The following is a 25,135-nucleotide window of genomic DNA, read 5'->3' on the forward strand; positions in this document are numbered from 1 at the left end:
TTGATGAAATCCGATGGCTCAGTGATGCCTCTATTGAGAGCAAAGCCACCGAACCTCTCAAGATCCATAAAGGTAACATACTAAAAACATATTTAAATCAGTTCATGTGAGTTCAGTGGTTCTACCTTAATATTATAAAGCGACGAGCATACTTCTTGTGCGCCAAAAAAACAAAATAACGACTTTTCAACAATATCTCGTGATGGCCGATTTCAAAACACTGCTTCTGAGCTTTACGAATCTATCAAACGGCTAAACTGCTGAAATCACGTGACTTTAGCGCTCCAAACCACTGATGCGATTCGTAAAGCTCCGAAGCTTCATGAAGCTGTGTTTTTATGGATCTTGAGAGGTTCAGTGGCTTTGCTCTCAATAGTGGCATCAATGAGCAATTGGATTTCATCAAAAATATCTTAATTTGTGTTCCAAAGATGAACGAAGGTCTTAGTTGTGTAGAACGACATGAGGGTGAGTAATAAATGACAGAATTTTCATTTTTGGGTGAACTAACCCTTTAATAGCATTGGCTTTAGAAAAAGCTGCGTATTAACAGTGCTGCATATTTATAGTGGCTGTATGAACTTTAATTCCTCACAAATGATTCGAATAGACTCCTCTTTAATGTCTTTAGCGTTTATCCTGCTAATTTCAAGATGTACTAAAGTAAATTTGAGACATGCACATTGAAAACAATGATTATAAATGTGAAGTGCTTACCTCATTGCACTTCTGGATTTAAAAAACTTATTGTATAAGAAGAACTGAAACTTGGAAAAAGCTATTTCTTTTCATTTTGAAAAAAATAAATGCATAAATGTAATATTAATAGCAAACAGTTATTAGTGTTTTTGAATGGTGCCTATAATAAATGCATCATGGATTTAAATAACCCATATAGCCCAATTTTTTGTTATTGTAATGAAATGCCTTGTTGTGATGCAATTATGGTTCTTCAGGTATTATGTACTTAAAATTCAACGCTCATTGTTCAACTGAGAACCACCCCTAGCGATTTGTTACAGCTGTCATTTACAGACTGTAACAGAGCCTTCTCAAAGGTTTCGTCATCCTTAAAACGTCATAACTCACATGCAGTTAAACGTCACCTTAAATAGCATCTGCCCCGCCCTTCAGATTTAATGTAGCACTCCTCTTTTTGGCCCTCCTCTTCTGTCTTTCATTCGCCTGCCTCGATTCAGCTCTCAACAACACCCGGCAAAAGTACGTCTACACATTTTCAACCCGGACATGTGAAGAGAAAAGTTTATAATTCGAGCTACCAACACTGAACGAGGCGGGGAAAACACCAAAAAGTGGAAGAGTTTGAACGTCAGCTTTAACGCCAGACTTCCCTTGGCGTTTTTTTCTTATTACGGGATTTAAGAAAACTATGCTGACAGACTGTATTATGGATTATGAAGAGCGATCAAAATTGTACAGATTGCCTTGAATAACTGAGAGATTACACCCTTTTTCATGCACCTTCGCTGAATCCATCTCATCTCATCTACTCACGCGCTTACATCCTTGTTTCGCACTACTGCTGAAAGTAAGTACCGTAATACGCAGCTGTGCTCATTCTTGCATCACTCTGTAGTTGAACTGTAACTTTCTTAAATTTATTTTCATACATTCATATTTATTTGATTTTTAACCTAATGTTTTGTTCGGGCATTATCGCCTTTTGAAGATAGTTGTTTGATGTATAAGGCCTACACTGGGAACGGCGCAATGGAAGTACACACTAAAATTTTGGTAGCGCGTGATGATTACTACAAGACTACGAATAAATATCCGCCGTTAACTTATATCCGATGCTGTTTATGTAGTTATACGTCAAAATATATCAATAATTTGGAAAACCTACAGTGTTTTCTCTTTCGTGGTATTTTTAAGTAGCGGTTTCCATGTTTGAAAGCTGCTCGGATAATACGTTGTGCAAAATTGAGGATTAGTTATTACGTAGATAGTCTTTTGCAGACTATCTGGAGCGAATTTTCACACTAAAGAACGTCGGCTGTTCACAAACAGGTTTTAATGTAAACCGTTATGAAAGGCTAACTGAACACTCCTATACAATAAACACAACGTATCAACTTGTGATAGTCTTCTCGTGTTGCACTCGAGCTCGAGGGAGTGGAGTCTCATGTATGGCGTCATGACGTACATGGATGGTGCGTTCAAGTCATGTCGGAAAGATCGTATTTACGAGTTGAAAACACCACCACAATCTCGGTAATACAAATGGGAAGCTCGGGATTTTCTTTAAGTTGGGGGCCTGTCAGTGAGAAACATGGCGGAATAACACAATACTTAAAGGTATTTAGCAATGATATTGTAAGGCTTTTCTATTTACAACGAAGTAAGCTAATTGCCCACATAAAATATGAAAGCATTGTAATATAATTATATGATATGTAACAATAAATTTTACAGTGGCTTCATAAATTAATTAAAAACATAAAAAAGCAAACCACCTGTCAACTCTATCGACGCTGAAATGAATCTGCAGCAGTCAGGTTGTACAAGTAAGAACTCTGTAAGTTGTTTACGTTCATTATTATTGTAATGTTATTTGCTTTGAGACATGAGGTAATTTAACTCATCTTGTGATGCTTTGCAGACTATGCTGTGTGTGTTCATGTGTTTTGAAGGAGGTGTGGATTTGGAGAGCGTTCTAAAGGGAGGGTGGGATCTTATGCTTTCAAAACTAACAGTTGTTCTAGTATTTTTGTAGTTTTACTGTAAATAATATGTATTTTTTTATTTTACTGTTATGCCCTACTCATTTTTAAAGAACAAACTATGTCCTTTATGTTTTTAATTAAAGGGTTAGTTCACCCAAAAATGAAAATTCTGTCATTAATTACTCACCCTCATGTCGTTCCACACCCGTAAGACCTTCGTTCATCTTCGGAACACAAATTAAGATATTTTTCATAAAATCCAATGGCTCAGTGAGGCCTCCATTGACAGCAAGACAATTAACACTTTCAACTGCCGAGAAAGCTACTACAGACGTATTTAAAACAGTTCATGTGACTACAGTTGTTCAACCTTAATGTTATGAAGCGACAAGAATACTTTTTGTGCACCAAAAAAACAAAATAACGACTTTATTCAACAATATCTAGTAATGGGCGATTTCAAAACACTGCTTCGAAGCTTTACGAATCTTTTGTTTCGAATCAGTGGTTTGGAGCGTGTATCAAATTGCCAAAGTCACGTGATTTCAGTAAACGAGGCTTCGTTACGTCATAAGTGTTTCGAAATTCCAATGGTTCACCACTGGGGGGCGTGACTTTGGCAGTTTGATACCAGATCCGAACCACTGATTCGAAACCAAAGATTTGTAAAGCTTCGAAGCTTCATGAAGCAGTGTTTTGAAATCGCCCATCACTAGATATTGTTGAAATAAAGTCGTTATTTTGTTTTTTTGGCACACAAAAAGTATTCTCGTCGCTTCATAACATTAAGGTTGAACCACTGTAGGGTGAACTGTTTTAAATATGTCTTTAGTAGCTTTCTGGGCATCTGAAAGTGTTAATTGTCTTTCTGTCAATGGAGGCTTAAATATATTAATTTGTGTTCTGAAGATGAACAAAGGTCTTACGGGTGTGGAACAACATGAGGGTGAGTAATTAATGACAGAATTTTCATTTTTGGGTGAACTAACCCTTCAAATATTTCATTTAATAAATCTTTTACTTAATGAAATGTTCACTAAAAGATTCATTCATGAATTCGTTCAGGTCATCTGGTTGGTTTGCGCCTACTATTTTACGAATATTGCACATAATACTCATTTGACCTACTACTTTTTGAAATGAAAATTCTAAATGAATGTTGTAAATCTTATTGTGAACAATTCATCCGTGCATGTTTAATTTTTCTCCAGTCATTTAGTCCTTTTAAACCCTGCCCCTGCAAGCTCACGCCTGACATCTCAAAATCCAATCAACAACTGATGCATAGAACCAAGTCTCCGCCCTACATTTTTTCTTTTCAGATAATTCGCTACACTCAGATGTACGTCACAATACGGAATACAAGATATGTTGCTACTTCCCCTACGTTGCAATTTTAAGCATCAAATGTGTTTTTTCACAGGTTCTCACTGATTCATTCTCGAACAAAAACATGACTAGAGCTCTCCAGCTGCTTTTTATAGTTTGGGTATTTGCTAACCAAACAATTCTTCAAAGCTGAGTGTGAATGCAAGCAAAAGCTGACTTTACCAGACAGTCTTTAGACTTCATGTTCAAAGTCCAATTGTCTTATTTCAGCTTGGCAATTGATTAAGTCAATTGAGAGACATTTTGCTATTTCAAACTCACCAAAGTTTGTGAAAATGTCCATTAGTTGCTGTGGTGAACTCTAATTAACAATGTTTTAGATTGCTGCTCAACAAAAAAAAGGATGTTATTGAATAGGAAAGCTTCTCAAATATAAAGTTAAAGACATACCTTTATTTAGTAATCTCCCATTCAATGTTTAGTCATAACTTACTAACATACATTACAGGTCTTCTATCAAAGTTTTTGCACTCTTTGACATTGCTGTCATTTGACATTGCTCAGATAACATTCTGACAGTCTGTATTATTACTGTGCTTTTAGCTCTCCGTTCACACAGAATGGCAGAGCAAGGAAGAGAATCTGTCTCATTCTCAAGCCTGGCCGGCTCCAAGCAGTACTCATTACCACAGGTGACAGTGCAGCTTTTCAGCCACTGCCAGCCAATGACAGCGGCCATGATGTCATGCTGACCTCTCAGAATGACTCCATTGAAACAGAGCAGGCTTTAGTACAGCTGGTGGCCCATCCGCTCAAACCGTGTCACTGACAGCACGAGGATAAGGAGGGGCTTTCATTGAAAAGTCCTCCGCATGTTTTCTTGGTTTACCAATCTGTACCAGGGATGCGTTTATGTCCCTCTCAGGAGAGCTCATCTTTTAAAGGAGACCTATAATGCCCCTTTTACAAGATGTAATATAAGTCTCTGGTGTCCCCAGAATGTTTCTGTGAAGTTTCAGCCCAAAATACCCCACAGATCATTTATTATAGCTTGTCAAATTTGCCCTTATTTGGAAGTGAGCAAAAGGACGCCATTTTTGTGTGTGTCCGTTTAAATGCAAATGAGCTGCTGCTCCCGGACCCCTTTCCAAAAGAAGGCGGAGCTTTAACAGCTCACGCTTCGGTTGCTTAACAACAACAAAGCTGGAGAGTCTCACACAGCCAAAATGAGGATTGTCAGTAACGGTGTTCAGCCTTACATTGTTCAAACTGGAGTCGGACACTGATGGAGAGACTCAGGAAGAAGTTACAACTTTTAGAATGAAACTGGACATTTCTGAATGGTTAGTGGATACATTTATGTAGTTGCTGTGGAGCTGATTCAACTCATCGACTAGCATGTGCCGTCATGTTGATCTTTTGTGCAAATCCAGCGTTGAATTGACCCTCGTTTGTGAAGGAGTCCGACGTAAAATACTACATCAAAAATCACATACACAATTCGAAAGCTGTGCTTGAAGTCGAACACACGTATTGACAAGGTATGGGTTTTAATTGAACCAATGAAGACCGGCAACCTCTTGATTGGACCAGTCTGTACCAATCACATTTTCACATTTTCCCCATACCGTGCAAGGTAACTGTTATATAGCTGCTGACCCCCGTCTGCGCGATGATCCCCAAAGGTGTTTAGGCGGCATTGTAAAAAGTAGTGTTTTTGCACACAGATTTACACATCTAAGAGAACTAATATTAATTTGAGTTTTTAATTTTAACCTTTAATAATAATACCAGCTGACAAGGGTCCCTGTATGTTTACAGCATTAGTTGAAAGATTTTTTTTCCTTGAGAAAAATTAACATGTAGCTACTGTACCTGATATTTATCCATATGAATCGATATTAAATCAATATCGGAAAATCGGTATCGCAAGCTTATGAATTGAAATTGTGAAATTTGTTAAGCACTAATAAAAACAGTAGGCTACCAGTTATTGTACCATGTAAACATTGTAACATGTTGTAACAATACATGTGATGCAAGGTTGTTGTTTTTTTGCATCCCCCCCCTCCATAATTCTCACTCCAAGCTAAACTCAAAAGTTGCCAACCCTGTCAGTATTGAGGGTGGATCGAATGGGTGTTTACTAAGGGAATGTCAGCTTTGAATCTGTATCAAGTCCTCTTAATAGTGTTCTGTGAAGGTTTATTAACAGAGCATGCGTTTAAAATACAATATTTACAATACACTGTTCAAACACTAGTGAGCTGCCAGCATAGATTTTAAGGCATTATTAGGTGTGCTACAGATTGTAAAGGCTGTTACAAGTTAGCAACGTAAGCCGGGTTCACACTACGATTTTTGGCCACGATTTGGCCGTCTGAGACAAATTTTGTGAATCCTAAAAGATTCCTCTGATCACTGTAAAAATTAAAGGATCTTGGAGGAACCTTTTGGTGTTCTTTATGGCTCGTTTCCACTGAGCGTTACAGTTCAGTTGAGTATGGTACAGTACAATTCGGGACAGGTAAACCCTGACTCGGCTTGCGTTTCCACCGCCAACAGTACCACTTGAAAGGCGTGGTGTATGCCGGAAAGTAGCCATCGACGTCATTCTCACGTTAGGAAAAAAGTGACAGTAAACAACAATGGAGGGCATACAGCAGCTTTGTTAGAGCAAAGGCTGAAGGCAAGGAAGAACAGCCGAAAAATACACATTGTGTTGCAACAGTTTTGTGTTGTCATTCCCCTTGAGGTACATGCAAATGACGATTCTCTGTCAACCAATCAACGTTCTGCAGTGAGTGTAGCTCCACCGTTTTGGTACCGGTACTATTGAGTATGTACCCCAACGGAAGGGTCCCAAAAAAGTGGTATGGTACGGTTCGGTATTTTGGTACCATTCGCAACTTCTGACAATGGAAAAAGAAATAATTGCGTACCATACTGTTCTGTACTGAACCGTACCACTCGGTGAAAACGAGCCATTATTTTTCCACACCGGCAGAACACTCTCTAGAACCTCTAGACACCCGATCAAGGTTTCCAATTTCGAAATTTTATTTTTATTTTTTTTTTATTTCTTGTTTGTACTATGGTTACCATTAACTTCTATTATATTAAACTAAAAAACTGAACATAACTACACTACACAAAATAAAAATTGTTTATTGCATATTATAGATACATTTTAATATATACACTTGCATGCACTTGGAAAAAAGCTAGTAATAGGACAAATAACAATGGACACAGTAAAAAAAGTATAATACGTAAGCGAAATGAATAATCAACCATTTATATACAATAGGCTGTAAAAGATAAGACATCTCAACAATGCATGTAAACACAAATATGTTCCATATAATAAATCAATGTAAAAAAAAAAAAAATGCCGTTAACATCTTGACTACTATACTAATTAAAAGTTCATCAATCCTCTTTTGTTAAGTCTGACGTAATTGTTTCCGGGTCCAAAAGCTCTATCAGCTGCCAAAAGCAAACAACAAACAGTACTAACAGTACACTCACAGTGCTACTGTAATACTACTGGATAATCATGATCCTAACCTTTATTTCTATACTGAAATCTCAGATGGTCAGACAGTTTTTCAGCTTTTATGAATCAAGTCTGAGATGCTGTGAGACTGGAGACTGTAAGTGTACACCATAACTTTTGAAAAGCTTATCTTAAATGTATGATATGAATCAACAGTGCTCATAAAGTAAAAAAAAAACATTGCTCCAAAAATGTTGAGTATTCTCACCAGAAACTAGTAGAGGCTTGGACCGGGAAACAGTATTCCTTACATCACAACTTAAGTGCATAACATTTTTGCTTATGTGTGTGTGTATATATATATATATATATATATATATATATATAATGGTAACCCATACTCTGAATTTCTCCTCTGCATTTAACCCATCCAAGTTAGTGCACACATATTAGGAGCAGTGAGTAGTGAAAACACACACACATCTGGAGCAGCATTAATGTTTACCTTACCAAAATTTGAGGTAATTAATGATTCAGAAAAGTGAAAGGGTGCAGCAACTTCACTTTCTGCCAGTTTTTTTTTTTTTTTTTTTCCTCTTCTGGTAGATGATCCTGGCACTTGATTTTCAGCTCTACAAGAGGTATTCATTCCTGTTCAAACTTGTATTTCAGCATACTAGTGCAAGATCCCTGCAAAGTTAAAAATGTACTCTTGGCAATGTAATTAACGTCATAGTTGTGGAAATAAAAATCATTTCCTCATCTTTGTGACGTTTCAAACCTGTTTGATTTTCTGTCCGTGGAAAACCAAAAGCAGATCTCATGATGCAATCCCAGTCATGCATCACTTTCACTGCATGAAGCAGATTTTTTTTTTTTTTTTTTTTTTTTTAAATCATTCTTGAATCCATTCTTACGTAAACTTATCTTGTTCAATTCAATACATCAATTTATGTAAAAATGGATGTTTTCTGTTGAGCTCCAAAAATGTCTAAAAAGATGAAGTATCCTATGAGAGAGTCTTCTGAAGCCATATAATAGCTTTTTTTTTTTAAATAAATACAGACTAAAATTTGACTTGAGTCATTAATAATATTGCCCTCGGACAGAGATGTCTTCTAGTTAAATTAGTCACAATGCAAATGAGTATCGAGCATTATTGACGCCAAACCGGTCATATTATTTATGTGAGTAACGTGAATGAGAGCTGCAGCATGGGGGAAGATTTTCAGAGAGCTGTTTTAAAAACGAATGTATGGATGGTTTTCAGTGAATTTTGACGTTTAATAGCTTCTATTCCCATTCACTTTTTATTAATGGACCTCCTTTACCCTTACTTCTGAGACTCACCACATTGCAGGAATAACTTTTGTAGCTTTAATAAGGAATAATTTATAATAAGGAATAACTATATTACAGTTAAGACTATGCAGAGTAATTTTATATTTGATTGTTCAATTTCTGTGCTATTTCTTACCTGAATACTGCTGTTAGACCAGACACTGATATAAAGTAGTGTGATAAGATTACATGTATTTGAATAAATTACAGCATTTATTTGAATTATTGAGAGGGAGATGAGAGATGCGTGTGTGAATTACCTGCCGTCTGAGCAGCAGCTTTGTACTAATAGTGCAGCTGCAAGTTTCAAAAACTTCAAAAACCACCTTGTTGTTGAGAAATATAATGTAGTGATTCAATAGCGAAGCTATTTTATTAATGAAAGCCGTGGGGCAGCGTTATCAAGTTTCTGTGCTGCTGAATGTCTCTGTGTATGCGCAGCACAGCCTCTGTGTACGTGTGATCTGTGCATGTGTCTCCCAGAAGCCCCACAAAATCATCTTTAATATATTCTTTCAAAATGTCTGAATATGTCGTAATTGTGTCTTCCTCTGCATCAAGATGTTGTCCAGGCTGAGCGAGTGGTTCTGGAACGAGAGGCTGTGGTTTCCAGAAGGCCTGGGCTGGGCCAACCTGGAGGATCGTGATGGTGTCACCTACTCCAAAACATCTGACCTCTGGGTGACCCTTCCCATCGCCCTCGTCTTCCTTATCATACGACAGGTCTTTGAGAGGTCAGCATGAAACTTACTGTACATATTAGCTTATTAGTGTTTTTATGTGGTAAACACCAATGTCAATATTGTATTTGCAACATATGGTTTATGCATATGCAGAAGTGCATATATAGACGTGCTGTTCGTCATAAAAGAATCATCTCTGATTCCACAAAAATATTAAGCAACACAACCGTTTTCAACATTGATAATCATAAGAAATGTTTCTTGAGCAGCAAATCAGCATATTAGAATGATTTCTGGCTGCTGAAAATGTAGCTTTACATTACAGAAATAAATTACATTTTAAAATGTATTAAAATAGAAAACTGTAAATTTTAATAATATTTCACAATAGTACTGTTTTTACTGTAGTTGTTCAAATAAATGTACCTTGGTGAGCATATGAGACTTCTTTCAAAAATATTTGTTTTTAAATCTTAGCGACCTCCAAATCTTTGAACGGTAGTGTAATATGGAGTGAATTAAACTTACTGCGTACTGCAGCTCAGAAGTAGGATATTTGAGATTTCATCATCTGTCTTGTAAATGGAACCATTTAGTAATCAATCTGAATTATGTTTGACATGAAATTTCAAAAACTTAACAACCTTTGAATGATCAATGTTTTAAATATGGTTAACATTGGTGCAGTGTTTTCAGTTTTTCTTACTCAAGTGTTGAGAGATTAATACTGTTTATCAACTTTAGGACTGTGGCCGTTCGTCTGGCCGCAGCTTTGGGCGTAAAGGAGAAAGTCAGAGTGACAGTGGCGCACAACTCTGTGCTGGAATCGTACTTCAGAATCACAAGTAAAAATCCCAAACAGGTACAATTCAGCATATTTTACACTGCCCTAACTAAGTAATTTTTTCTTTTGAATGTTTCCTCGTTTGCATTGCAAGCTGCTTTGGATTAATGCATCTGTTAAATGAATAAATACATGCAGCGTTTCAGTTTTCGTTAAGTCTTGTATGTGTACACACACATTTTCTGCACTGATTTTTTTCAGTCCACTCGTGATCAACAAATCTATCACATGTTCTGTGTTACATATGTTCTCTGTTACTCTACAGGGCGAAGTCGAGAGTTTAGGTAAAAAGACTGGGTACTCAGAGAGACAGATCCACAGATGGTTCCGGCGACGAAGGAATCAAGAGAGACCCAACCAGATGAAAAAGTTCAAAGAGGCCAGGTACAGAGCGATACTTACAGGCTGATCCCATACTTTCATAAATGGTCATAAATTGCATCATGCTGCGTATTTTATAAGCTTTACAAAAAGCAATTGACCGTTTAATGTCAATAAAATGAATGGGGAACATGATTGAGCAACGAATGGTACGATGTGCAGTTATTCTAAGGAATACACAATTTTCACTGTACAACAGAGAACAAAAACATACATTTTCCATTAGGTGGTAGGAAGTCTATTGCACACAGGAGAAACGGTATGTGGTATCAATAAACAGAATAAAATTTGGCTAATGTACCCATGTATAAAATAAATTCACTGTGTTTTACTAACTGTGGGTTGGTCCTTTAATATTTCACCCTTGACATTTCAACATCTATTTGTCTTGTGCTTTAGGAACACATCCAAAACATGTGATTAATGGAGTGTGCAGGGTTCAATACAAGTTAAGATTTATCCAAAGCATTTGGGATAATGTTGATTACCTTTTCAAATATTTTTTTTATACCATCCCTCAAAATTTATATATTTAATTTTCAAAAACTGCAGATAAAATAACCAGGCTGAGCAGCAAACGTCACAATCCACACGGTTTTGAGGGTACAGTTTTCAATATTATACGTGTCAACATAAGACTAGTGTGATATTGTTTACTAACATGTCTGTGCAAAGTTTTACCCACTCATCATGACAATGTAAACCTTATTTCACTTGCACTGAAGTTCATCCACTTATAAAAATTACAATTTAGACAACCTTACAGTTCAAATATAATTAATGTAGGTGATTTAACATGCTTCATATTTCAAAAGTGCATGACCCAGTTTACTTGTATGTGCACTACTGTAATTGCATCTTTTATTTTCTGTGGTAATGTACATTATGCCACTAAGACTTGTCGATAGCTTTTAACTTGTATTGAGCCTGGAACATCCTTTAAATTAGCTTGATAACATGCCATCTAGAGCTATCAGTCACAACAGTAGGTCATAGATGCTTTAAATACAGGCATAGGGGCTGTTGTTCGTGATGTGGGCTTGTAATAGTAGAGTTTGTATTGTGAGTGGACTGTATCAGTGTGAGTGGACTGTATCAGTGTTGTTTTGGCTTGTTTTTGTACATTTTGTCACTATGTGTAGTAGGGATGCTCCAATCAATCTGCCACAGTTCGGTATCAGCCAATCACATTCTATGACTCCATCGGTAGTCACTAAGGGTACGTTTACATGACAACGATATGCTTAAAACAGAAGTTTTTCCTTTGAGGTTTCCGCATACAGACAACACGATTGTCAAAACGATCCCCAAAAACAATCTGTAAAAACGCTGTATTCTGCTGGCAGGCCATTAAATGGCGATGAAACATTATAGACTGAATGTGTAATGCACATGTGCATGACGTTGTCGTTTTCACAGATTTGCGTTTTTGTTGTTTACACGGAAACCATTTTCAAAAACTTGCACTTTGAAACCTGTTTTCAAAAGTTTGCGTTTTCATATCACCAAAACGCCGTTGTCGTGTAAATGAATGGCCAAAACGTATAAAGTTTTCCGTTTTTAGTTGAAAATGGTGTCATGTAAATGGACCCTAAATTTGGCCGATCTCACAAACCAATCGCAATTTGATGACACAAAACCGTAAAAAGTTGCAGCAGTATACAGATGAGGCTTTTGCGCCACATTCTGCTTTGTAACTTTGTGAAACATTAGTAAACCATAGTAAATCTTTATTTAGAGAAGGTTGTCCCAATTCAAATGGGCCTACACATAATATGATGTGTAGATCTTGAGAAAATCCTTGCGGAGTGACATGACATGCTGCTTGGCTAAAGCTATAGGACTTCCGGGATCCGATCATGTCTTGGTCATGACCAAAGACTATAGATATAGAAAGACCTTTCACTCCTATTACTTATGAATGGGAGAAACTGCAATATGGGGGAATATGTCCTACCTTCTAAGTAAAAGAGCCAATCGCTGATTGGTAAAGTCATTGCGTCACTGCAGCTGCCGTTAGAAGCTCCGGTTCCCATAGAAACCTAAGACTCGCGCTTAGGACTGCACATGCGCATTGGCTCATCTAGCCTGAAAAATACGCTTTTTTTTTAAAACGCTATTTGAGCATAATAAACAACATTTATGGGACAGTTCATGTCAGATTTTGTTGCTGATTTGAAGTTCGCCAAGCAGTTTTTGAGATTTCAGGATTCCCCCATTCAAATAGACAGGACTTGGATGCCTGAAATAGCTGCCCGGAGGCATTTCAAATATGGCCGCCGAGTGAACAGACTTTCCTTGAAAGCTTAAAAGGGACTTTGTCATGACGCAGTGTTTTCAAAAGTCATTTAAAAAAGTTTATCTAATGGAATCTGGATCTCTGTTATTGTGGGTAAGGATGATGTGTAGAGACCAATCAAACACTGTTTTACAGCTGGAGCGTGCTTGGATTAGATCGGTCACTCAGATTGACAGGTCTTGATTTACCATGCGTCATAAAATAGGAGCACACAGCTGAAACGGTGCTGGAAAATCATCACTCATCAACCAGAATCATATTACTTGTTACTTATTCTATGCAGTTATAAGTATTTTTGTGCTTTGTGGCTGTTGCACATTTAAATAGTTCTTATGTTTGGTCTAAAACTCAGATCACTTGTTTGGAGAGGCTTTTGTACTTTAGATAAAAAGGCTACCATGGTTTTAAAGGCCATAACTTTTGATTGCTTTGAGATATCAATACTAAAATTTGTTCCAGATGCAGCTTACATGATTGTGAACAAGCCCAATCTTGATTTTATGACCTGTCATATATACTTTTTTAATAGTCACCATGTCAAGCTTGAATTTTAACTAAATAAATCAATAAATTGCATCACTTTTTCTGGGGATTTCTCAGCAGTGTTGTAACATAAGAACCTTCTGACATGATCAAAAACTATTTTCTTCAAAATGTGGAAGGTTTTCTATCAAATGAGACCATTGATGATACCTTGTTTTTTTTTTTTTTTTTTTTTTTTTTTTTTTTTTGTGGAGTTAAAAGCCATTAATTTTAAGTATGCCACTTGAAATCACATGAAATCATTAAAAAATGCCTTCAGGGTGTAAGGATTAACAGAGAGCTTACATATCACTTAAATAAAGCTTGAATGATAGTATCAGTATCGATCATTCATGATGACAAAAAATCGGTAGTCATATCAGATGCAAAAATCCTGATTGGAGCATCCCTAGTGTGTAGTAACTTCATAATGCAAAAATAAGTGTAGACCCTTAAATTGAATGTCTGGTGATCAAATAATGTTTTGGAACCAATAATCCAAATTTATTGATATGATGCATTGATTTGTATATTATGTTGCTGATAATGTGTTTGCTTTTGGATGTCATTATCTAAAATGGATATACATTTTCTTACAGTTGGAGATTTACCTTTTACCTTCTTGCTTTCATTGCTGGCCTTGCTGCACTTATTGATGTAAGTTTTTCAAACGCTTCACTTTGTGGCATATCATATCGACCAGTGTTTGGTCATTTTGTGTTTTTTGGCAAAACCTACTTTGGCCTATAATGTATATTTATTTCCTATAATATGGCTGTGGTCATTATGAATCTGGGCTGTTTGGCACTAGTTTTGTCTAGGGATAATAAACATTTTTTGGTTTCAACTTGTTACTTACCACGTAAATAGCCAAGGAAGTTGGCATGCCGCTAAAAAAAAAAAACACCAACCAACCAAATGTTTGACTGGTGGTTTATATCTGCCATTATATCAGCTATAGGTCAACCTGCTCTTTAGATTTTGGCACTGGCTGTTAAAATATACATAATTGTGGACCATTACTCTTCTGTCATATTTTTAACTTGTGTAATCTCATACTTGTGACCTGCATTGCTTTTGTTGAGATGAAATGTGAGCGCTCCTTTGTCTTGGCTTATATTCTCTTCATATTGTTTTGTTCTGCAGAAACCTTGGTTCTACACAATGGAGGAGATGTGGGCGGGGTTTCCAATGCTAGTATGTTCACTTCTTTCATTCTTCTTCCATTGACTGTAGGTTTGAAAAGTGTCTTCAAAACCTTGTCCTACTCTAAAACAAACTTTCAGTGAACGTTCATGTTGATAAGCTTACAAATAAGAGCAAGTATTTAAGGAGGTTAACAGAAATTTGAATTTGCCAAGGGAAATATGCAAACTGATGCCAGATTACCCTACAGCTTCAGGTCATGACATCTGTTCTGTTGATTGTGACACTGAGACTTCATCTTTCAAACATATTTGATTAATTTCTTTGTTTTCTTTTTCTCTCCAGCCGCTGCTGCCTTCTCAGTACTGGTACTACATGATTGAACTAGGGTTTTACATGTCACTCCTCTTCAGCGTTGCTTCAGACGTCAAGCGAAAAGTGAGTATGCTGAGCATATGAAAGCCCTAAATTTAAAAAAAAAAAAAAAAAAAAAATGTTGATCAATCTTTTTGATAGAAATATCCACTATTTATGGAAGCTTGTTTCCACTACAGAATAAAAATAACAAAGGTAATTGCGACTTTTTATCTTACAGTTCTGACTTTTTTTTTCTCAGATTGTGAGATATAAACTTGCATTTGTGAGTTATATAGTACGAACTGCAAAATATAAACTTGCAATTGTGAGAAAGTCAGCTCACAGTTCTTTTTCTTGCGATTATGTGTCACTGATGTGTACAAGTATTTCCACAAGATGTCCTGACCAGCAGGTGTGTTGTTACGTGTGCGTGTGTGTGCATGTGAGGATAGTTAATATTTTACTTGTGCATCTGTGGAAAATCTCTTATCTCACAGAGCTTAATAACATAAATTTGGATTTCTGTGTAGTCTGTTTCCTGCACAAAGAATGCTAGCCAAGCCATAACAGGAAAAGAATTGTTTATCAGCAGTTTTACATCACTTGCCTAATGTTTTAGTATAACCCCTCTGAAAAAAAAATCATACCTAAGCTGGTTTGGCTATTCTGTTGACTAGTTTTAGAGGGGGTTTTGGGCACTTTTCAACTGGCTGAAGACAAGCTTGGCAAAGTATGAGAACATCTTAAACCAGCTAAGATCAGCAAACCAACTTGGGCTACTTTAAAAACAGTGAAATTGGAGTCTCAGAATGATACGATCGCACATCAGGTTATCTTTCAAAGCAGTTCATGAAGTACGTCTCATGTTTAGTGCTATCCATTAAACTTCTAGCTAATTGGGTGAATAAAGCTTTATAACTGAGCTGAATGAAAATGATGCATCAATGTGCGTTTCTAAAGTTTGAAGGAACATTTGAGAGTCAAATGAGATCATACATCCACACAAAACATTAAATCAATCAACAAAAAAAATCACCTGCCTGAGATAATAAAATGCAACAGATCGAATGTCACCTGGTGATATTTTCACAAACTGAATTTTAATAGGTCATCTATTTGATGTGATGGTTCGATTTAATTAGTCACCTAGTCTATGGTGCTCTTCCTGAACTTTGACTCTAAAGCTGCAGCAATTTTTTATACTAATATCACTCAACAGAGTATGTGAAATCTAGTGCCTTAAATTCATAAGGAAAAGAGAAGGAATATGCAAAAGTTATAATTACAGATGCAGTTTAGCAAAAAATAAACAATAAACAAAAGCATTATCTAACGATGCTGCACTATGTACAAGGTTGTATTTGTTTTGTTTGTTTGTGAAAAAATGCAATGATTTGGTAAGTGTATTATAATACCACAATATTTTGTAATATGTAATACCATTCAAAAGTTTGGCATCAGTCAGTTACATTTTTTTTTAATTAATACTTTTATTCAGAAGAAACACATTAAATTGATAAAACTGGAAATCCTGGAAAAGATTAGTTTCCACAAACAGATTAAGCAGCACAGCTAGTTCCAGCATTGATAATAAGAAATGTTTCTTGAACACCAAATCAGCATATTAGAATGATTTCTGAAGGATCATGTGACACTGAAGACTAATGACTGCTGAAAATTCAGCTTTTCAAATACAGTCCTGGTCAGAATTATTGGCAACCTTGGTAAATATGAACAAAGAAGCCTGTGAAAATAAATCTGCATTGTTAATCCTATTCCAGAAAATTCACAAACACTTTTATTGAAGTAAAACAATTGAAAATGGGGGGAAAATCTCATTATGAAATAAATGTTTTTCTCTAATACAAATTGGCCATGATTAATGGCACCCTTTTATTCAATACTATTTGCAGCCTCCTTTTGCCAAGATAACAACAGTCTTCTTCTATAATGCCTTGACAGAAGATCAGAGACCATTCCTTCATACAGAAACTCTCCAGATCCTTCAGATTCCCAGCTCCATGTTGATACACTCCCCTCTTCAGTTTTCTGTGGGGTTCAGGTCAGGGGACAGGGATGGTAGACCCTTAATTTTGTGCTCAGTGACCCATTTTTGTGTGGATTTTGATGTTTGTTTCAAGTCATTGTCCTGATGGATGATCCAACTATGGCCAATTATAAGATTATAGCAGAGGCTGTCAAGTTTTTATTTTTTTTTATTTATTTTTTTTATACATGTTGGCATTTGATAGAATCCATGATGCCATTTATCTGAATAAGATGTCCAGGACCTCCTGTAGAAAAATAGGCCCACAGTTTCAAAGATCCAGCAGTATATTTAGTCATAGACATGGGGCACTTTTTTTATCTCTGTGTGCACCAAACCCATCTTGTGGGTTTGCTGCCAAAAAGCTCTTTATTTAGTTTCATCTGACCACAGAACCAAGTCCCGTTTGAAGTTCCAGTCGTGTTTGACAACTGAATATGCTGGAGTTTGTTTTTGGATGAGAGCCGAGGATTTTTCTTGAAACCCTCCCGAACAACCTGTGCTGATGTAGGTGCTGTTTGATATTTTATTTATTTATTTTTAGGCTTTCTGACCCCAAGACTCAACTATTTTCTGCAATTCTCCAGCTGTGATCCTTGGAGAGTCCAGTTCTCGAACTATCTTCCGCGCTGTGCATTAAGACGATATAGACATGCGTCCTTTTCCAGGCAGATTCATAACATTTCCTGTTGATTGGAACTTTAATTATTGCCCTGATGGTGGAAGTGGGAATTTTCAATGTTTTAGCTATTTTCTTACAGCCTTTTTTTTTTAATGATTGAATGAAAGATCGAAAGGATAATTTATTTTCACAGCCGCCTTTGATCATATTCACCAAGGGTGCCAATAATTTTGACCATGACTAAATATTAAAATAGAAAACATTTTATATTTAAATTGTATTAATTTAATGCAACTGATCAACAAATTTAATGTTACTGTTTTATTGTATGTTTGATCATAAATGAGGCCTTAAGAGACTTCTTTATAATACAGTAGTCAACATTTGAAGTGGATCAAAACCTTTCATCAAAGTTGTCCTAAAACCTTTTAGTTCTTAGGACAACTTTAATGAACTTTTTTTGATCCACTTCAAATGTTGACTACTATATTTACCTCGTACTCCAAAGAATACTATGACACTATGATGACGTATGTCCAAAACTGTTATTTTGTTTTGTTTGTAAGATAATATTGCCTCTAATTTTCTCTTCCTTAGGACTTTAAAGAACAAATAGTGCACCATGTTGCCACCATCCTTCTGATTAGTTTCTCCTGGTGTGTGAACTACATCAGAGCAGGAACCCTCATTATGCTGGTGCACGACGCCTCCGACTATCTGCTGGAGGTAATGGAACATCTGAAGAACATTAGCGCTGAGACTGTGTCTCTGGAACTTTGACTTTTACTTTCATTCAAAAAAAAATTCTCAAGCAGCATTAGAATAAATGTATTTTCTTAGTGCTGTCAAATCGATTAATCGCATCTTATTTTAAAGTTTGTGTTTACATAATATATGTGTGTGTGTGTGTGTGTGTATATATTATTATAAAATGGTTAGTTCCAGTTCTTGATTCTGATTGGTCAAATGGTGTAATGTAACTTAGTGTTTTTACTTCATGAATGACGCTCCGCATCATGCCTAACAATGCCCCTTAGCTGTTATAAATTCACTGTAAACCATGGCTTCTTGGCGCTTATTGATTTATTATATTTATGTATTATATGTATGTGTGTGTGTGTGTGTGTGTTTATAAACATACACACACATGTATAAATATAGTTGCGTGTATACACACACAGAGAGCCATATGTAATATGTATAAAAGTAATAATATTTATACACACACACATATGTATATTATGTGTAAACAAACTTTTATGTTAGATGCGATTTAATTGCGATTAATCAATTTGACAGCTCTAATTTGAAGTAAAAGCAGTATGTCAGAATGTTTAACAGAATGCTTGAATTGTGGTGAGTTGATTTGTTCTGTTTGGATGGGACTGTCTCTGAAGAGGTTTGGTAAATTAGGCAGACATACTTTAATTTTTAATATCTGTTTTTCCTTCCAAATTCAGTGAACATCATGGAGCAAATTACGTACGTTTTTTTTCTGCTAACTACCTCTGAGAAGTCTAATCCCATCCAGATTCCAGATAGCAATGTCTAGAATTGTGGCTTCTCCTTGTTCATTTTGATCTTTGCTGAATACCTTAACTAAAACTGCCTGGTACACCTTTATTATGAATTAAGACCCTTTTTTTTTTTAAGACCTAGGGTCAGGTACTGCTGCCATCCCATCTGATGTAAAAAATAAAATCAGTAAGGAGAGTCTGATCATGGACTGCTCAAAACTGACAATAAAATAATGTTAGTCACCATTAAAATAATTTTATCACATACATAGGTCTTGTCTACTTAAATGAGTTTCATCCACATCCAGATGATATATACTCCCAGTCCTGTCCAGTGCGTGATTTCACAGGTATCCTATATTGATAGTTGTAAGGTAAAGTTTTATATATATATATATATATATATATATATATATATATATATATATAAAATCTTGTCCATTGCTGTTACTGAGCTTCATACGCTTTTAAAATCATGTAGATCTTGTAAAAGCCAGAAGTGATTCAGTAAATCTACTTTAATGCAGGAGTGCAACACTGCCCCCTAGTGGTGCTTTTGTGCAAGAGTCAAACGCTTATGTTCCATCTCTGTCTGTCCTATAACAGTCTGCCAAGATGTTTAACTACGCCGGCTGGAGAAAAGCGTGCAACTATATATTCATCGTATTTGCTGTCGTCTTCATGATCACCAGACTCTACATCTTACCATTTTGGTGAGTTAAATAATTTTCTATTTTGAGCCCAAGGTTTATTTTTAAATGATAAATCATTAATTTCTCTTGACCCACTTTATGTATTTGTCAATAGTTATCAAATGTTTATCAAATGAAATATCAAATGAAAGCTCTATAAATAGTAATTCGTACTTGTCTCAAAGTTGAGTTGAAATGCCACTCTTTAATTATCCTATAAACCTTTGTGAAAATCAACTGCATATGCCTTTTTCTGTAAATGTCAGATGTAAATCTCTCACTTTCTCTCTTTTCTATGTTTCTTAGGATCATACGTTGTACCTGGGTGTATCCGTTGACCATTTATCCTCCGTTCTTTGGGTTTTACTTCTTTAACGGGCTGCTGTTTGTGCTGCAGTGTCTACACATCTTCTGGGCCATACTCATCCTGCGTATGGCTATCAAATTCTTGCCAGGCAATGTAAGTTAACCAACACAGACTGCATCATTTTGGCATTTCATGCACTATAGTTCTGTAACAGTGACTGCTGATTTAAAACCCAGAAAAACCCCAGAAAAACCTCAGAAAATGTAAATAGTTTTTACTATTTTTCTATCAAATGCAGCCTTCTTGAGCATAAAATCTCAAAAACATAAAATATTACTGACCCCCAAACAGTAACATCTTACCAATAATGTGTTGGTGTTTCATGGCCCTTTAAAGGTACACTAGCCTAGTTTCCACTGAAATTACCCGGAACAATTTATCCCAGGAACTTCTTCCAGACCTGTTGCTGTCTGCGTTTCCATCGCAGTCTAAAGTACCGTGAAGATAAGTACGGTGGCATAAGACTGCGCGTGACTTTCCAGTTCCTGTTGGATTTCCTCCTCCATAAATAAGCTTAAAGGATTAGTCCACTTTCAAATAAAAATTTTCTGATAATTTACTCACCCCCATGTCATCCAAGATGTCCATGTCCTTCTTTCTTCAGTCAAAAAGAAATCAAGGTTCTTGATGAACACATTCGAGGATTATTCTCCTTATAGTGGACTTCAGTTGGCCCCAAACGGTTGAAGGTCAAAATGACAGTTTCAGTGCAGCTTCAAAGGGCTTTAAACGATACCAGACGAGGAATAAGGCTCTTATCTAGTGAAACGATCTGTCATTTTCTGGAAAAAAAAAAAAAAATGATATACATTTTAACCATAGATGCTTATCTTGAACTGGCTCTCTTCTTCTTCTAGTAGTCTCCACAGGTCAAAGTTTGAACTAATTGTTATATACTTGCACTAGCATATTGTATATGACAATTTAGTTCAAACTTTGACCTGTGGAGGGCAGTAATACACTTAGCAGCATCTACACTGCCAGAATTCTAATAAAGAAGAAGAGAGCTAGTTCAAGACTAGCGTCTATGGTTAAAATGTATATAATTTTTAATTTTTTTTAGAAAATGACTGATCGTTTCGCTAGATAAGACCCTTATTCCTCATCTGGTATCGTTTAAAGCCCTTTGAAGCTGCACTGAAACTGTAATTTTGACCTTCAACCATTTGGGGCCAATTGAAGTCCACTATGAGGAGAATAATCCTGCAATGTTTTCATCAAAACCTTGATTTCTTTTTGACTGAAGAAAGAAGGACATGGACGTCTTGGATGACAGGGGGGTGAGTAAATTATCAGGAAATTTTTATTTGAAAGTGGACTAATCCTTTAATAAAGCCTGAACTTTGTCATCAATCGGCCGTATTTTTAAAGCATGTTCAGCGCCCAAGTCCCACCTCTGAAAGTTTTTGAACTTAAAAAAGTACTACCTCGTGAGCAGGGACTTTCTGAGGTGGAAATTTTGACCCAGAACTTTTAGACCCTTGTTCCTGTACCACCCCAAAGTCCCTAGTTCCTGGACAACGTTCCTGCGGTGGAAACGGGGCTTATGTAACACTTTTTTGTTTGTTTGTTTGTTTTTTGTTTTAGTTTTTTTGTTCAAATACAAACAATACAGTCAATACATCATCAGTCCTTCTAAAACGTGCTTTTGTCTTACCCTGATTCACTATGGTAAGCCTATTATAAGTGTTTCTATTTTAGACTGGATGGGATGGTTTTCGCAGGAAATTGTCCATGCGTGTCTTGTCATATCTGTAAACAGAAAAGTTGCTCCGACTACTTTGACGCGTATGTGGTGTGGGAGTGGCATAGGTTAGTTGTCACAATGAGCGAGAAAGGTTGACATGGAGCAGCTAAACCTCGAACAGAGGAGAGTCTGCTGACAGCTGAGATTTTTTCCATCTAAACTGGTTATATCTCTTAAGCCTAGTAGTGAATGTTTTATGAGCAGTAGGATAACCATATTCATCTGCACAATCACGCAGAGCCGAAGCACAACCAAAACGATGTTCTTCTGCAAAATGCATACAGTTTTGTTTTTTAACTGCTAGAGGGCCAAAAGTTACATAGTTTACCTTGAAAATTTAAATGGTTGGTTGACTCTCAAAATCAGTGGCTTACCATCCAACACACAGTTTTGGAAAAAACAAAAGGAGATACTTAGCAGATTGTCCACGCTGCTCTCCTCCGTATAATGAAAATAAATCATCGCCATTGCTTGTTCCCGTCCAATTAATTCTGCAAAAAAGAGCAGCTTGAATAATATCTCTTGTGTTCCACATAAGAAAAATCATTTGAAATGACATGAGGGTGAGAAAATGACAGAACCTATCCCTTTACGTGGTTTGAGCTGAAATAATTGCATAAAATTGTAAGAAATATGAATTTCAAGGATTTTAAAGCTTCATCAAAGTTCATTTGTCTCGCTGCAGAATATTGTGGAGGATGAGAGGAGTGACCGAGAAGAAACAGAGTCTGAGGATGACGAGACACCAGTGAAAAATGGACCAGTCCAGAATGGCCACTCTGCCCTAAACAACAACCATCACCGCAAGAATGAGTGATGCTAGCAGAGACGAGAGAGGAGGTACAACACTCCGCTTTATGTTCACATGGACGAGACCAACAAACTAATGTCAGGGGTGTTTGAGAGATTGAAAAGGCCCAGAGCAAACACACACACACACACACACACACACACATTACATGTACATATATGTGATTACTCATTGTTGGAAACAGACATACTTCAAAAAAGAGGAACAAAATAACCTCTTACCCCTATTTAAAACACTATTAATAGGCACTGTATCATTAAATAACCTTTTTTTTTTTTTTTTTTTTTTCATTCAGGGTCTGTTATAGATTGTATATTGTTAGTGAGTCCGACATTCACTTGTTCAACTGGAAATATTCCCTCCAGTTTAGTACATGTTTAGTACCTTTATTAGGACAAAGTTGTACTTCTGTTCACTGCTGTTCATATGTTTCATTTCCTTTTTGTCATTTTGGGCATCGCTCACACTATTACCCTCACTTTAGTTGTCAGTACGTTTTTGCATGTTTTTTTCTGGTCAACTGTCAGATTTCCCAGTATTTGTGTTCTGAAGTTGCCAGAAACTGACTGGAATTATTTTTATTTTTTCGTGTCCCATTTGTTCACTTGACAAATAACGGTCTCACCAAGTGACCTTCACACGCCTGCTTTCCTTATTAAACAAACGTGACCTTAATTGCAGGTGTGGGTCTTCCTCACTGATCTTTCTCCAGTTGCACTAATAAACATTATTGACCCATTCACCTTATAGAGACACAAAAACTCTCATGATTTGTATTGCCATGATAAACCGTCCCAAAGTCGCTAAATCAGTATGCTGCTTTTTTGCGTTTTACATTTGTCCAGTAACTGTTGTGTTTGTAATGAAGCAACAAATGTGTGTCTCATATCTAATATTTGTGTTTTGGTCACATTTCTGTTAAAGACTCATTCTTAGTTATATCAGTTACACATACAAATTATTTTAAAGATTTTTTTTTTTTTGGTTGGGTTTTTTTATTTAAGATTTTTTTTTTTTTTATTTAAGGTCCAGATTTTTTAGCAAGCCTAAAAAGATGATAATTTATGCAGTTGATGGAAAATTGCTTTGTAAAAAAACAAACAAAAAACAAAAAGTACTTGGCAGCAAAACCTGTAGATGATGTTTTTGTTTCTTCCATTAATATGATAAATAATAATTTCGATAATGATCAGTATTGACTGTCGGATGCACTTTGTAACTCTCCATCTAATGTAAAATGCATTATGATTGTGTTGTCAACAAACTTTTTGACATAATTGAACCTCTGGCTTACATTTGTGGTATTTATGGGAAATTAATTCCATAATTTTCAAAAAAGAAAAAGGAATTTCACTTATGGAATTAACCCCATATGTCCACCAGTATGTACTGTTTGCCCAGTTTCTGCTGCTTTACATGAGGTCATGTGAAAATTTAAAGGGATAGTATACCCAAAAATTTTAATTCATCCTCATGTCTTTCCAAATCTGTATGACTTTCTGTCTTTTGTGTAACACAAAAGATATTTTGAAGAACGCTAGGAAAAATTTGGACACCATTGATTTGAACTGGTATGGACAAAAACAATATCTTCTTTTGTGTTCCACAGAAGAAAGAAAGAAAGTCGTACATGTTTGGAACGACATGAGAGTGAATAAATGATGACAGAATGTTTATTTTTAGGTGAACTGTCCCTTTAAGTGTCAGTCAACTGTAAGGTCAGGTATAACATTATCTTTCCAGATAATCTCTTATTGTTATAATTTAAGCAACAGTTTTACAAATTGTGGTCCAGTATTTTTTTTTTTTTTTTTTTTTTTTTGATAAATGAATATATGAAAGTCAGTGTCAGTACAGGTGCACTTTTGCAAGTGAAGCAGGACATCTGTATAGGCTTTAAAAAGTTATTTTAAGTTTCCAAATGTTTTCACAAGTGCCTTATTTGCAAATGTATATTTGTGTTTCCACTTGTGCTTGTTGTCCTTGTGTTCCTCACCTCATTGTCTTTAGATTTTAAGCTTGACCATCCTCTTCTCTCTCACTCCTCCTTTGTTTACATCCATTCAAATTCATCTCTCCTTGCGGCCCAGTGCCAAGACCAATCCCCCCACCATGTCCTGTCAACTGTTGGTCTGCCGCACAAACAAACTATTTGATCAGTGTCCCAACTGCCTTTGTTTTATGTTGTATTTTGTATCGTCATTATTCATTGATGAAAGATAAAGAAGATTGTGGATGACGGTT

The 25,135-nt window shown here is 36.1% G+C and overlaps 1 protein-coding gene across 1 annotated transcript; it reads left to right on the plus strand.

The window, feature by feature from the left end:
• Window positions 1–1,149: 1,149 nt before the first annotated feature.
• Window positions 1,150–25,135, plus strand: cers2a (ceramide synthase 2a). The gene is made up of 11 exons (XM_051872775.1): window positions 1,150–1,549; window positions 9,418–9,590; window positions 10,284–10,401; window positions 10,649–10,767; window positions 14,185–14,242; window positions 14,732–14,782; window positions 15,077–15,169; window positions 18,355–18,483; window positions 19,881–19,987; window positions 20,273–20,426; window positions 22,766–25,135. The coding sequence occupies exons 2-11, from the start codon at window positions 9,418–9,420 to the stop codon at window positions 22,895–22,897; spliced, it is 1,134 nt and encodes a 377-aa protein (XP_051728735.1). The 5' UTR covers window positions 1,150–1,549; the 3' UTR covers window positions 22,898–25,135.

This window comes from Ctenopharyngodon idella, chromosome 19 (assembly GCF_019924925.1).
Source record: "Ctenopharyngodon idella isolate HZGC_01 chromosome 19, HZGC01, whole genome shotgun sequence".
NCBI classification, from domain to species: Eukaryota; Metazoa; Chordata; class Actinopteri; order Cypriniformes; family Xenocyprididae; genus Ctenopharyngodon; species Ctenopharyngodon idella.